The sequence below is a fragment of the Parasteatoda tepidariorum genome, chromosome 7, assembly GCF_982258835.1.
Source record: "Parasteatoda tepidariorum strain Cologne lab strain chromosome 7, Ptep-v5.0, whole genome shotgun sequence".
NCBI lineage: Eukaryota > Metazoa > Arthropoda > Arachnida > Araneae > Theridiidae > Parasteatoda > Parasteatoda tepidariorum.
Window position 1 is genome coordinate 102,442,541 of NC_141761.1, and position 14,603 is coordinate 102,457,143.

Consider the following 14,603-nt stretch of genomic DNA (forward strand, 5'->3'; position numbering starts at 1 on the left):
CGTACGTAAATTTTAACTTAATTATTGTTACGGACGTAACAAGAAATTTGTAATTTGAAATTCTACAAATGCAAAAACTTTCGCTTTCAAAAAAAGTAGTCTTTCTAAACAAAACTGTGGTATTATGTGGTTAAAAATATGTAATTTATAATAATTTTGAAAATATTTTTTGAAATATTAAAATAGCGTTTATTTAATCCCTTAATTTCACGTATTTCGCGAAAAAAAATTTGAAACTAAACTTTCAGTTTAAAATGAAATGGTAATTATAAATACTTATAAAAACCAAGTTGCACTAAAACAAAATATACATTTTAAGCTGATATAAAGCATGTCAAGTTTGCTAAGGTTTGAAACTTCTATGCTTTGCTTAATTTTTTATGGAATTGATAAATATACCACCACCTAAATAGATAAATGAATATTAATAATTAAATAATTAAGAACTTCATTTTCCCACACATTCATTATCTGTCGTAAAAGAAGTTTCATTTCTAAAATGTTCTTAAAATATTTATATTCCATTTAATTTTATAAATTAGAGCATAAAAAAGATTTTAAAAATTTGGAATATATTTTTGAGTTCAAGAAATACTTTCACTTGGTTCATCACATCACTTACAAAATTTAAAATTTACTCACCACCACCTAATCCTCCTCCTAAACCACCTAAAAATAAAATATTTCAAGATAAATCTAAGTAACAACAGTAATTTATGTAAACCAGGGATGCAATAAAACTGCATACGGAATTTTAAATATTTATCATTTTACATCATCCATTATCTGTCGCAAAAGAAGATTCATTTCTAAAATGTTCTTAAAATATTTATATTCCATTTAATTTTATAAATTAGAGCAAGAAAATCATTTTAAAATTTGGAATATATTTTGAGTTCAAGAAATACTTTCACTTGGTTCATCACATCACTTTGCAAAATTTAAAATTTAACTACCACCACCTGATCCTCCTCCTAAACCACCTAAATCACATAAAAATAAAATATTTCAAGATAAATTAAATTTGAATAACAACGGTACTTTATGTAAATCAGGGATACCATAAAACAGTGTGCGGAATTTTAAATATTTATCTAATTAGAAAAAATATTCTTCATTACTTAATTAAAAAATTCCATGTTCCTTTCAAAATGTACTCCTAAATTACTAAAATGTTCTGCAAAATATTTATGTTTCAAAAATTTACCCACTATTTCATAGTATCAATTGGAGCAGAAAAAATGTTTTTTGAAATTGGAATACATTTTGTAATTAAAAAACTTACATTGAAATCTAATTAGTATTTTTAAAAAATCAATGGTACAACGGAATTGCATAGCGAATTTTATGTTTATCGAGAATTTCATATAATTAAAAGAGAGATAACTTTGTGAGTATTTTTCAATATTTTTCTTTGGATACATAGTTTAAATTGCAATATATAGCTCTGAATTTACAAAGTTTTTTTGAAAATCTTTATATAATAAGTAAAACGTTATGGAATATATTTAAGAAAATTATTTTTGACCAAATGATCACCAGTGGGTAATACGTAATTTAACGTCTCGAAATCGACTGAAATATAATTCTATCAAATCATAAAACTAGATATTACGTTTTAAGAATGTGGAATACATTTTTGAAATAAAGAACTACTTTTACAGTGTTCAAAACATAATTTACAAGCATTAAAATTTATTCACTCTTCCCTACCCCTAACATGCTTCCTAACCACTTGAAAATAAAATATTCTATCATAAATTAAATCAAAATGACGACAGTATTTTAAATAAATCAGTGATACAACGGAATTGCATAGCAAATTTTGTGTCTTTCAAGAATTTCATATAAGAAAAATTAAGATAACTTTGGGACTCTTTTTTAATTTCTTGTGTTGGAAACATAGCTTAAATTGCAAAAGTGATACTTAAATAGATGTTCCTAGAAACATTAGAATTCCAAGTAATTAGTTTAATTATAGTAAAATTAAAATAATTTCTTGAATATTAAGGTTAATTAAATTATCAATAAATCTAAAAACAAATTAAATACTAAGAGTATAATTTTTTTCATAAAAATAAGATTATTTTTAAAATCCATAGTAATAATTCAAAGGGATATCTGTTAGCTTAGAAAGGGGAATGCTATTTAAAATATCCTGGAAATCAACACTCGCAATAGTATTAATTTTATTATATTTGATGAATTCTAAAATTGGCCGATTATTAGTGATAATCCAAGGGAAACCTTCTTGAAAAATATTATCAATAATTTCATTTAAGTTGTTGGAAAAAATGGTGCCAGGTTTAGTTACATAAGTATTAGAGCCACATGTGATAGTTCTAAATTTTACAGGAATTTTACGAAATTTAGGTTTGATATTTAAGCAAGGAAATAGTATTTTGCTAATTTTAATTTTTAATCTCTTATATAAAGCTAAATTTTTTATTATTTAAATTAAAAAGTTTAAAATTTTTACTATTTTTTTAATTCTGTATTTAAAAGTTCAATATAGAATTTTTTACAGAAAATTGCCTAATTATTATTATCTTTGTCTACGGGACTAATTACAAAATTTTTATGAAGTTGCTTAATTGATTGAACAACTATAGAAAAATTTGTTTAATTGTTACTGTTATTTAAATTATCCTTAATATTGAAAACAAAGCTTTTAGTAATAACAAACACCCCATTTCCATTCTGTTAGCATACTTAAAAGTAAAGAGAATCTATTTGATATCTTTAAACAAAAACTATTGAGATCATTTAGAAAGTATTTTAGAATTTTATTGATTGATATATGGTAAATGGGTCTAAATTTTGTGGTTTTTATCATTAAACTCCTAAGTTCAAAGTTTTCAATAACATTTAAATTACCAGTAATAATATGTTTATGATGTTTATCAACAAAATCAAAATATTTCTCTTCCTCACAGAGACATTCATAATCGGATATATTAATCTTCCATAAATGTTTTCTTATATTATTTTAATTAAATGTAGTTCTACCGAGAGATTTATTATGTTTGAAGCATTTAATTATGTTAAAATCTTTTACGTTAAAATCTTTACGCCTCGATTTGTACGTTTATCTTTCATATGAAAAAGTGAATAAGTTGAGGAGTTATTAAAATTAATTTATGTATGTTGGAAGGTATCGTTTAGCAAATACGGCAAAATTGTTTTGTATAAAAGCATGTAGTAATTTTGTTTTTTTAGTCTTTAATCTGAATCTTCTACAATATCTGAAATATTAATTTTGAATTTGTTAAATTTATGTACTCTAAAATAATTCATCTCCAGATTATTGAAAGTTTTATTACTGTTTATATCTGAACGATGTTGATTAATTCGAATGTTAAGTGAGTTACTGGTTTGTTCAACATATTTCATACGACAGAAACTCCAGGTTAACATATAAATAACATTTTTAATTTCACAAAAAGATTTGGAGCAATCGCTATTGAGAAATGTATGTTTTTTGTCAATATTAGAGCAAGTTCTGCATCCTTTATAACCACACGCTTTATAAGACGGTAAAACATCGGGTATAGAATGCAATTCAAAAAATCTTTTCCTTTCGCTTTTGCTTTCAGAGTAGCAAGATGTAATTTTTAATTTTCTTCTTTTTTTTGTATTTATTTCTTATGCAATATATATATATATATATATATATATATATATATATATATATATATATATATATATATATATATATATGTATATATATATATATATATATATATATATATATATATATATATATATATATATATACATACATACACTTATGGGCTCTTTTGTCTTTTGCATATTCGTATTTCTACTATCATAATTATACATATTTAAGTTTACCCCATTTTCTAAAATTTCGCGTTTCGCTGTAACTCAAATGCAGAACGCAAATAAAAGTTTCCTAAGTTTTTAAAAATTCAAAACTGCTCACCATTATTAATCACGCCATTCACTATAAATTGCCTTGATTATACAATAAATCTGAATGATTAAATAACCATTCAGATCTAGTGCATAATCACCGCAATTTATTCCCGAACTGGATTCGCAATTCATCCTCAATAAACTAAATATCTTATCGATAACGTATCGTAATCAAAAACTTTAAATGGAATATGAAGTACTTCGCTCGAAAAAAATAACATGACACAATAGCAATTTTCGTAGATCAACACGTATAAGTAATCACAGAAATTACGACTGATTCACAACCTAATACTGTCCCTTAGACCAACAAGAAATTTTGAAAGAGTTGGTTGATTTAATTTTTCTGTCACTGGGAAACTCAAAAAACCGTAGGAGCCTCTAAAGTAGCCTCATCTGTCACAAAATTATTCCATTTTAGATTAGCTCCTTACATCACTTAATTAATAATAAATATTTATTCACTGCTTTTAATCATTTGTGATAAACATACTAAGAAATAAAATTTTCATTAATGAGATAAATTAATATTAAAAGATTTTAATCAGTGAACAGCGAAACTACATAGCGAATTTTAAATTCTTTAAAAATTCACTATAATGAAGGACAAAGATTAAAAGGTATCTCAAAAGTGACAGTTCTATTATTTGCAAGTATCTTTTACGTCGTCGTAGTCGTGGGTTAGTTTTATATTTATTCTCTGCAATTTTAAAATATTTCGAATTTAAATTAGAATATGGAAACAGTTCATTTTTTTATGTAGATAACATTTATATCTTTAGTTCCGTCCATATGCTTATCATGAGTATTCAGTTTTCCTAATGCCGTTGTCGAAATTTTTCTGAGAAATTATTTTTGGAGGAATAGAAAATCCAAGAGTATCTTTGAAAAATCTTTAATAAAAACTCTTTGATTTTTTTTATTTTATTGCTTGATGAACATGTGGTTAGAGCATTTTGAATAGCAATTCCATGCAATGTAATCAAGTAAAATTAAAACTAAGGCAAACAACGTTAAAGAGCGCAAAAAACGTTGCTCTCCTTTGTAAACTTTGTTGCAAAAAACTCTTTAACGTTGTTTGCCTTAGTTTCCATGTATTGTCCTAAGCTGTTGCAAAGAAATGCCAATTCAGATACAAGTTTTCATATTTTGTTATGTCGAAAAAATGTGTATTTTTTAATGATTTGCTGCACCGCCAGTTGCAGCCGCCAGTTTTAACAGTTGCAGATAACTCCCTCTTCTCGAAAAAATTGATTGATGGATAGCAAGTTTAAATGTTTTCTACTCCGCTTGTTAAAAATCGAATGATTGGCATTCGCGGCATTAAGGGAGCTAGCATAAAAAAATAAAAAATAAATAAAGAAACGCTATCGAAATCTAAGGAATCACTACCGCGAATCTTAAATTATTTAGAAATTAACTCTAAGAAAAGACAAATATTATAAGTTATCACAAAAGTGACGGTTTCATTATTTGCTAGTAACATATTCTTTCTCGTCATTGGTAAGTTTTATATTTATTGCTCGAGATTTTAAAATATTTTAAATTTAAATCAGATTATGGAAAGTGTTCATTTTTTATGTAGGTAACATTTAAATCTTCAGTTTTGGCACTATTTAGTTTACCTAATACCATACAGTCCTTAGCCAAATTATTGGACGCACTAAAATATTTTATGTAAAATCTTAATTATTATGTGATACTATACAGTTCTATTGCTTTTACGCGATTGAAACCGGTTTGCACTTGTCTACGTTCGCATATCAATTGGTAAAATTAGACGACATATCATATAAATTTGACGATTGGATAGATTTTATTTTATTTTTATAACCGTCGTTGAACAGCCGACCCAATTTCATGGGTTTACAACTACTTACGTTCAACTCCGTAGCCTTGTGATTTTGAACCAATCCAGAAGACAAGGAAACTCATGGATCAGTACCCCCAGAGGTGTTGATTTGTTGTGGGAACATGGAGGACTTTGAGACTCGACAGATTTAACGTGCATCAGTCACCATTTACTACACGGGGAGTCTTCGGCCGGCGAGGATCGAACCCACGACCTCTTGGATATGGGCCCAGCGCCCTACCGACCAGGCTATCCCGGCCTTTAGGAGAATCTGCCGAAACCCGGTAGACGATATATTATATAAATATAGAATATTTATTATATCTGGTTTTATATTTGTATACTTTAATAATTAGACCAAATTATTCGACGCACTGTAGTGCTTTAATAATTACATGTTTTGCGCGAGTTTAAGTGCAATACATTTATAGCTAAACATAAATGTAAAGGGCTTTTATTCAGGAAATTTTCGTACATATTTTCCATTTGTATTTATTTTTAAACGTATTGCATTTAAGGTTAGCCCACTGATGCACAAACATTAGCAAATATAATCCGGTTTTAGACGTGCGTAAAAACAGTAATGCTATATAGTATTACCTGATAATTAAGATTTTGCGCTTAATCTTATTGTGCGTTCAATAATTTGTCCTGGGACTGTAGTCCAGAAATTTCTTAGAAATTATTTTTGGATGAATACAAAATCCTAGAATATCTTTGAAAACTCATTAGTAAAAACTCTAAGTTTTGTTTCTTTTGGTGAACAAGTGGTTCGAGCATACTGTCCAGCAACTCCATATACAGTATTATTGTCATGTAATGTTGCAAAGAAATGCCATTTCATTCAATTCTTTTTCAAACATTCTATATTTATCTAACATTATATTTGTCCAAAAAAATTTTTCATTTATCAAATGTTCTTAAACATTTATATTTAAAAAATATTATCCTACCATTTAATTTTATAAATTAGACCACAAAAATCATTTTAAAAATTTGAAATATATTTTTGAGTTCAAGAAATACACTATCACTTTCTAGCAGCAAAATTACTTGGAACCTCATTTGACCAATATTGATGAATCTTGGCTCAATAAAGGTTCAAAGTGCTGATATTTTTCTGATATGAGTCCTATATAAAAATCACCAATTCACTATGTATTTTACTGCCACTTTACAACCAATGTCAACCCTAAGTAGAATTGTCAGATTCACCAGATATTTTATAATAATTATTCAGCCAATATAAGCCCTCTACAGGCCTATATTGATATTGCATAGGACCAATATTAAAAATTCTAGACATCCCTATATTGGTCCCTTGGAGCATGTTCATATAGGACCCATATTGAGCCAATTTCGAACCCAAGAGGGGGGGAGATATAATTGTTGCTAGGGTACGTTCATCACATTAGTTTACAAAATTTAAAATTTACTCACCTAAACTGCTTGAACTACTACCTAAAAATGAAATATTTAAGCATAAATGAAATCTAAATAATGATAGTAACTTATATAAATCTGTGATGCAATAAAACTTAAAATATAGATTTTTATGTACCGCAAAGTGGGGTTAGTTTTGGACACTTTTTTAATTTTTTTTCCTCCAGATATTCAGTTTAAACTGCGAAGTAGAGCTTTGAATATTTGGCAATTTTTGTTTGCAAAACCTTTTTTAATGTTGTAAGAGAAACGCTGCTCTAAATGGCATGATAAATTTTAAGAAATTTGTTTCTTATCACTAAGTCATCATTTTAGATGAAGTTAATTTTGGACGCCTAATTTATCGTCTTCAAATCGACTAAAATATTATTCTAGAAAATTGTAAACAATGAATATAGAAGCAAATATAGAATCAATATAGAAGCAAAAGTTTGAGGATACATATAATTTATCTTATATATATTTCTTAATTTTCAAATGGAGGAAATCTAATTAAAAGTTTTTAATTCTTTTATTGCTATGAATAATTCCATAATTTTTATAATTTTTATGGAATTATTAATTTTATTGTAACTAGGAGGATTCGCCCCCTGCTCGCTGGCGCTCACCAAAACTAGGAACTGCTTTCACAGTTAATTTCGGATTGCTTCGCAATCCAATGCTCGCTTTGCTCGCTCATTGGATACGTTCTTAACGTCTAGTTTTTGTATACTTCTTTGAATACTGAAGTTCCGAAAACTTCTCACTGTAGAAAATTCTTAACCTGCACATTTCAATATTAATTTGAAATTGCAAACAGTTCACATATTTTTCTTAATCACACTATTCTAAATTTCAGTTGTTGAAAAATGTAACTGTTGTAAGTTTTGTTATAAAGTCTTTCCCACCAGAGGGCTAAAGCCATGTGTTGTAAAACAATATGAAATAGTAGTCTGCCACTGAACGCCGGATTTAAAGCATCGGCTTTGATGACGATAATTTTGTATTTTTAATTCTCTGAAGGGCGCCACCTTAATAATATGGAATTTGTAAAATAAATGTATTTATTTTTGATTGTTGATGAAGCCCATCATTTTGTGTTTTCATCTGTGTTCAAAGGCAGAACTATTCAAAAGCAGAACTATAACTTTATGATAAGTTCTTTATTTTATCACAAAAAAATAAAATGTATAAAAAACAAAGAAAAGAGTAAGAAAATGAGTACAGTCATAGAAAAAGTTAAAATTATAATATAGTATTTGTCAGTTAAAATTATACTTTTTGTTTAAGTCATTGCTAACAATTCAAATTTCTCCGAGGCAATTCTAAAGTATAAATTAAGGTAGTATTGTTAAGTTGAAACACAATATTTTTAGTTTTGATGTCAACAATACATTTCAATTTTTCACAAAAACGATTGTTTCCATTGTTAAGTTCAATTTCAACAATTCAAATTTTTCTGAGGCAACTCTTAACCTCTAAATATTATTTTTTTATGTACACATTTCTAAATGTCAGTATTCAACCACAAAACAACTTAAAGTCCTCAAATGTAGCATGAAGTTGTAAAATGTAATGAAGGAGGGTCATAGCAATACTGAAAGTAAAAGTAAAGTTAGTACTGTAAAATTAAAACAATATTTTTAATCAATGAGCCAAGTTCTTCAAGAAGCAGTTGTAGAAGTAGGTTGTTTATTTAAAACTTTTTATAGAATTTCTTTAAGAACACAATTGTTAATTCGGGCATTTGGCGATACAACTCTTTTGGAATTAAAGGATTTGTTACGTCAAGCGCTCAGGTATCATAATTTTGATCCAGTTTGATTTATGTTGCTAAGTTAACTTTCAAAAAATTCTACGGCTGGCAACACCATTTTTATTTTTTAAGTTGTTTATTTTTATTTCTTTTAGAATTCGTTATTTTTTTAGCGAAATGTTTTTTAACCTAATAGAATTCTTTGCCGTCTGTTTTCTCTATGAATGAAGAAAATAAAGTAAATATTTAACTGTTGTAAAAAGAATCTTATTTAGTTGTACAAAGTACTTCAGCCAAAATTTGGGAGCCACGTAAGATAATTATACATATTAGATCAGAAACACATCATTAAAAGGCAGAATGCTTTGTTTTCAAAACAAAGCAAACGATGCCACCGGCGGAAAAGAAATACAGCCAAAATTTGGAAGCCACGTAAGAGAATTATATATAATAGACTAATAATTTTGATAATATTATGATTTAGATTAGTATTAATTACGCTGTTATAATTAAAAACTACACTTTCAAATCAGCATTAAACAAGATATGATAAACTTCGTTTAGATGTGGGATCTTTTTTTTTTCTCCACTTTTCTTGTACTAGAAAAACTCAGGCTGCACATATTACACAAGTTTATGGCATATACAAATTCTAATGCAAGACTCCTTTAATGGTAAATTTTTCTGAAACACTGAACAATAACATAGTAAAACATTAGATGCATTTTTTGTTGGTGTATCAACATTTGCACAGCGTAATTCGTTTATCTGTACCATTTCCTCTTGTATTGTGAAGTCAGACAAAGTATTTTCTTTTATAGTCGTTGTTGAACAGACGACCCATTTTTGTGGGTTTACGACTACTAATGTTCAAATCCATAGCTTTGAAAATTTGAACCCAATCCCGATGACAGGGTAACTACTGAATCAAGTATTGGGAATCTTAGTTCAAAATCAAACTATTATTCAAATTCGGAGGTTTGATAGAAGTTCAACTCTTCCCTGATCACTTTGAACGTCAATCATATTTGAGAGTTTGATTCATCTTCCGGTACATTCAGTTTGATTCATCTTCCGTCGACTTTTTTCTTGCTAAAGCTCTTCATAAAAATGCCCTAAGCTACGGAAAAACCTGCGCTCTTGAAAAAACAAGTGTTTTCGGAGGTTTTCTGGAATTTTGAAAAGTTGTAGTTGGCCAGATCTAAATCAAAATCTGACAGAACACCAATGCTCTATATTAGTGTCAGTCATTTTTAAAATACGCAAAAAACTGATACCGTCAGAAAAAGAACTTCATACCCTCACATACATCTGCCGATTTCAACTTGTACTGAACATGTACAAGAAGTTCACCTTCTATCCCTCCAAGATTGATCGGCCCATAGGCTGCCATGTCAAACGTTGCGTCATCTGTTCCTATATACGCTAGATGCTCAAAAAATAAACTCACCAAAAATTATTTGTCAAAACGAAATAATATTTTGCTTACGAAGGAACAGCGCTGATTTAAGTATCTGATTAAAAAATCAAAGTGAAGTGATAATTTATTGATGGAAAAAAATGTAATTGAATTGAGGTTTTAGTTCCCACTTGGGCCACCTCAAGCTCAAATGCAAGATGTGATGCTGTTGAACTCTGAGACATACAATTCCCTTTAGATGTACTGCGGTCTGTCATTCCAAAGTTTCAGTTAAAACACAGATCGGATGCAGTCCAACTTGCTTTGGAATGTGCACTCTACTTTTAAAAATCCTATTCACGAACCATTATATTTCACTAAATAGATATTTATAAAAATTTTTGAAAAATATAGTTGTTAGGAAATAAATTGAGGAATTAATAATTAGGAAATAAATTGAATTTATTAAAAAAAAGCTTCATTATAATTGTAAATATTTATACTCTCACTGAAAGCTTTGTGCGTAAAAGCAACATTGACTTTCTCATATAAGAGGGACAAAATATTAATTTTAAAGATTTATTTTGAAATATATAGACAATTTTGTTTCAAAATGAAAATAAATAGAGTAATGGAGAATTATTATTATCTTCTCTTTTTTTTTGGAACTGCGAATTGCTCTAATGATCTGAATAGATATCCCTTGGAACAATTCACAAATCCGAAAAAAAGAATTAAATCCAAAAGCTGCTATCTTCTGCAAGCGTAATTTATGAAAAACCTTTTGGTCTGGAATCTGTTTTTTGTTTTATATTTATTTATTATTTTTTTAGTATTATTTAACGCTGGTTCAAGCATTTACTTTGGGAACTTTGCTCAAATATACGTATACTTTTCTAATGCACTCTACTTTTATATATACCATTCAAAAAAAATTCATGAGTACAATTAGCTTTAAGGTTTGGTATTCATGAGATCCCTTAGCCTTAAACTGTCTTAAAATCAGTTTTATGGTTCTTTTTATTGATAAAAGAATTAAAACTCTTTGGTTTCGATTCATGTCTGGTTACATAATATTTATTTTTACTTTATTAGTACAGCAGATATATTTCACTAAAAAAATGTTTATAAAAGTTAAAAATAAATACCGTTGCCAAGAAATAGTTTATTTTATCAATAAATGTTTGTAATTTATTAAAATGAAATGTATTATAATTGATATTATATAATAATGTCATGTTTTATACAATATTAGTGTAAATGTATTAAAATGAAACATTATTACAATATTAAAGATTTATGATTTCAATGAAAGTTTTGTGCAAAAAAGAAATATTAACTTAAGCCTAACTGTAATAAAATATGCAATCCATTTTCTTATGATTTTTTTTTTAAATTTTCAATATTCAAGAAATGTTGATTTAAAATAAATGGAGTAATTTAGAATCATTTGCTTCTATTTGTGGATTGTTCTTATGACCTAAATGAAGAAACCATTAAAAAATTACATATACGAAAAATGCTTAAATTCAAACAATATGATTTTCTGCAATTGTAGAGTAATTATGAATAACCTTTGGACAGGACTCTTGTTTCTGATTTATTCATTTATTATTATTATTATTTAAATTTTATTTAACTCGTCCTCTAGTATGTGTTATGGAAATTTAACATTTGTATTCTACTGCTATAAGTCATTCATAAACCTTTCCTTCATAAAGTTATTTCTTAACTTGCAACGAAGTATAGCTTATAAAGCTTATAGAATTATTTAATTGTGTAATTTTACCAGTGATGATCTAATTAACAGCAAAGAAGTTTTTAATGACTCCACCTAGTTGAAATGCAGCAACTTATTTAGGGTGGAGTGAATAATAATAAAAATGTATGGTTTCATTGAAGGATTTATGATTATGAAGGATTAATGCTTTAATTACAGTCTCTTTACTGTTACAAAAAGTATTTAACTAAGTCATTTTTTTATAAACTTTTTACAAGTCAATGTCGGGTGAAGTGACTTTTCTAGATCCATTTCTGGTAGTAAAATACTAGTTTTCACTTTTAAATTGATGCAGTTGATGTGTTTCTTAGTTGATATGAAAAAAAGTTAAAGTTTGCCTTAAAAGTAGTGCATTAAATAATTATTATATTTTCTGAGCTCAAATTAATTGCTACTTGTGAAGACTTTTAAACTGATTATTGATACGGATGATTTTATGATTCTGTTTGGACATTTTTCAGAGATTTCAGGTTACTATGCTATCAATAAACAACATTTACTTATTCCTTCGTTCCTTCATTAAATGAATTCTTTCCTTCCCTCTTTAAATGAATACCAAATTAGTTTTAAGACTCCAAGGTTCACACGCTCGTAAGCCACGCCCCATTTCGTAAGGACACTTCGTCCTGTAATCACATAAAACTATGTTCTATACTCTATTGTAAGTTAAGATAAAACCATTATCTCGATGGAGAGAGCCTGTTTGTATCGAAGTTCACGCCAAATGGATGCCAAGCTTCCAGTGAAAGCATATATCAATATCGCCAATTCTTGAAACGACATTGCATAGCCTCCTTTTGTTTGCTTTTTTATTAACAACAATAATCAATTAGCAAGTAAGCAGAATCAATAAAATCTATTAAATATAATTCTCTTACGTGGCTTCCAAATTTTAGCTGTATTTCTTTTCCACCGGTGGCAACGCTTGCTTTGTTTTGTTTACGTTACTATTTCTCATACACGGCGAATCGACCAATGATTGCCGCTAAAATGTGGCATGCCAAATCTAGCTGACGTGGCTCAACATATAGCGCTTTTAAAAACGGAAACTGAAATACATCGCCAAGTCTAGAAATCCAGTAAAATTTCGAAACAATAACCTATTTTAATAATTTTATGATTCATATCGTAAACAATAGCACAAAATAATTTTCTATCTGGGGAGTTAACTTTTAAAAGCTTTTTATCTTGTTTTGAAAGCATATTTGTATAATTTGATAACGAAATAAAACGGAACTATACGCAATCGTGGATGATTACTTAAATCTTTTACAGCAAGAGTCATTTCTTAACTTGCAACGGAGTATAGCTTATAAAGCTTATAGAATTATTTAGTTGTGTAATTTTACCAGTGATGATCTAATTAACAGCAAAGAAGTTTGTAATGACTCCACCTACTTGAAATGTAGCAACTAATTTAGGGTGGAGTGAATAATAATAAATATGTATGCTTTCATTGAATGATTTTTACATAAAAGAAAGATTAACTTACCAGCCGACGCCAGATTAGCTGTAAAATATACAATATATTAAGTTTATATATTTATTTTTACATATGCAATGTGTAAGATTTTTTTTTAAAAAAAAGGAAAGGGAATTGGAGGGGGAATTTTTTTTAGGATCTGTGGACTGTTTTAATGGTCTGAATTAAACACCATTGCAACGATTCACAGATCCATAAGAAAAGCTTAATTTCAAATGTTACAAACTTCTGCAAGTGCAGCGCATTTATAACTTTTAATCCATTGATCTCTAAAATTTCATGTTTTTTTCAATTAGAATTTCTATTTTGTTATTAAATGTTCGAATACCAATAAGAACAATGCTAGTAATTTATTTCCTTCGGGAAAATTTTTTGGCTTTATATTTTATTTAAAAAGTTAAAAACGAAGCTTTGGAATTTAGTGTTAAATGTCAAACAATTTAAAATATAATTTATTCATGTAATCTATGGAAAACAAATATAAATCAATACACTTCATTCCTTATCATCCGGAAATTCTAAAAACTACAAAGTGTGGTTATTAATTTCTAGGTCTGATCTACAAACTCCTGAAAATATAATGTGAGTTACATATCCAATTAAAATGTTCCATTTAACCTCTTGTGGATGGAATACACTTCTCACCCAGCTGGTTGTATAGGCTTCAAAAACAAAACAAAAAAAAAATTAAAATCTTTATTCAGAATTCGCATAAATCTCACGGTGTTATTTTAATGACTTCGACATTCTAAAACCCTGTTCTTATAACCTTTTTTAGAGGTTATTGAAATGAATTATTCACAACAGTCTTCGAATAAATCTCTTCCTGACTTTTTGTTTTCTAATGGATTTAGATATCCGTTTTAAGTGTCTCCATGTAGTGTCTACCTGATATAACACACTTGTGTACTCCACTATGAAAGTTTCAGATACAGAAATTAATCCTAATCCGAAATTCTGTTTCATTCTAAA

The 14,603-nt window shown here is 27.9% G+C and overlaps 1 protein-coding gene across 38 annotated transcripts in view; it reads right to left on the bottom strand.

Moving 5' to 3' along the window:
* Positions 1-14,603, bottom strand: part of LOC107453710 (uncharacterized) — a 72,388-nt gene that overhangs the window by 50,439 nt on the left and 7,346 nt on the right. For 34 of the 38 annotated variants that reach the window (XM_087168374.1, XM_087168379.1, XM_087168378.1 and 31 more), the window contains exons 2-4: positions 13,641-13,658; positions 7,232-7,252; positions 643-669 (exon numbers count right to left, since the gene is read on the bottom strand). In XM_087168374.1, the coding sequence (XP_087024500.1) occupies positions 643-669; positions 7,232-7,252; positions 13,641-13,658 (66 nt within the window). Of the gene's footprint in view, positions 1-642; positions 670-956; positions 984-7,231; positions 7,253-13,640; positions 13,659-14,603 lie in introns of all 38 variants that reach the window. The other 4 variants (XM_087168371.1, XM_087168373.1, XM_087168386.1 and 1 more) reach the window with 1 other exon arrangement.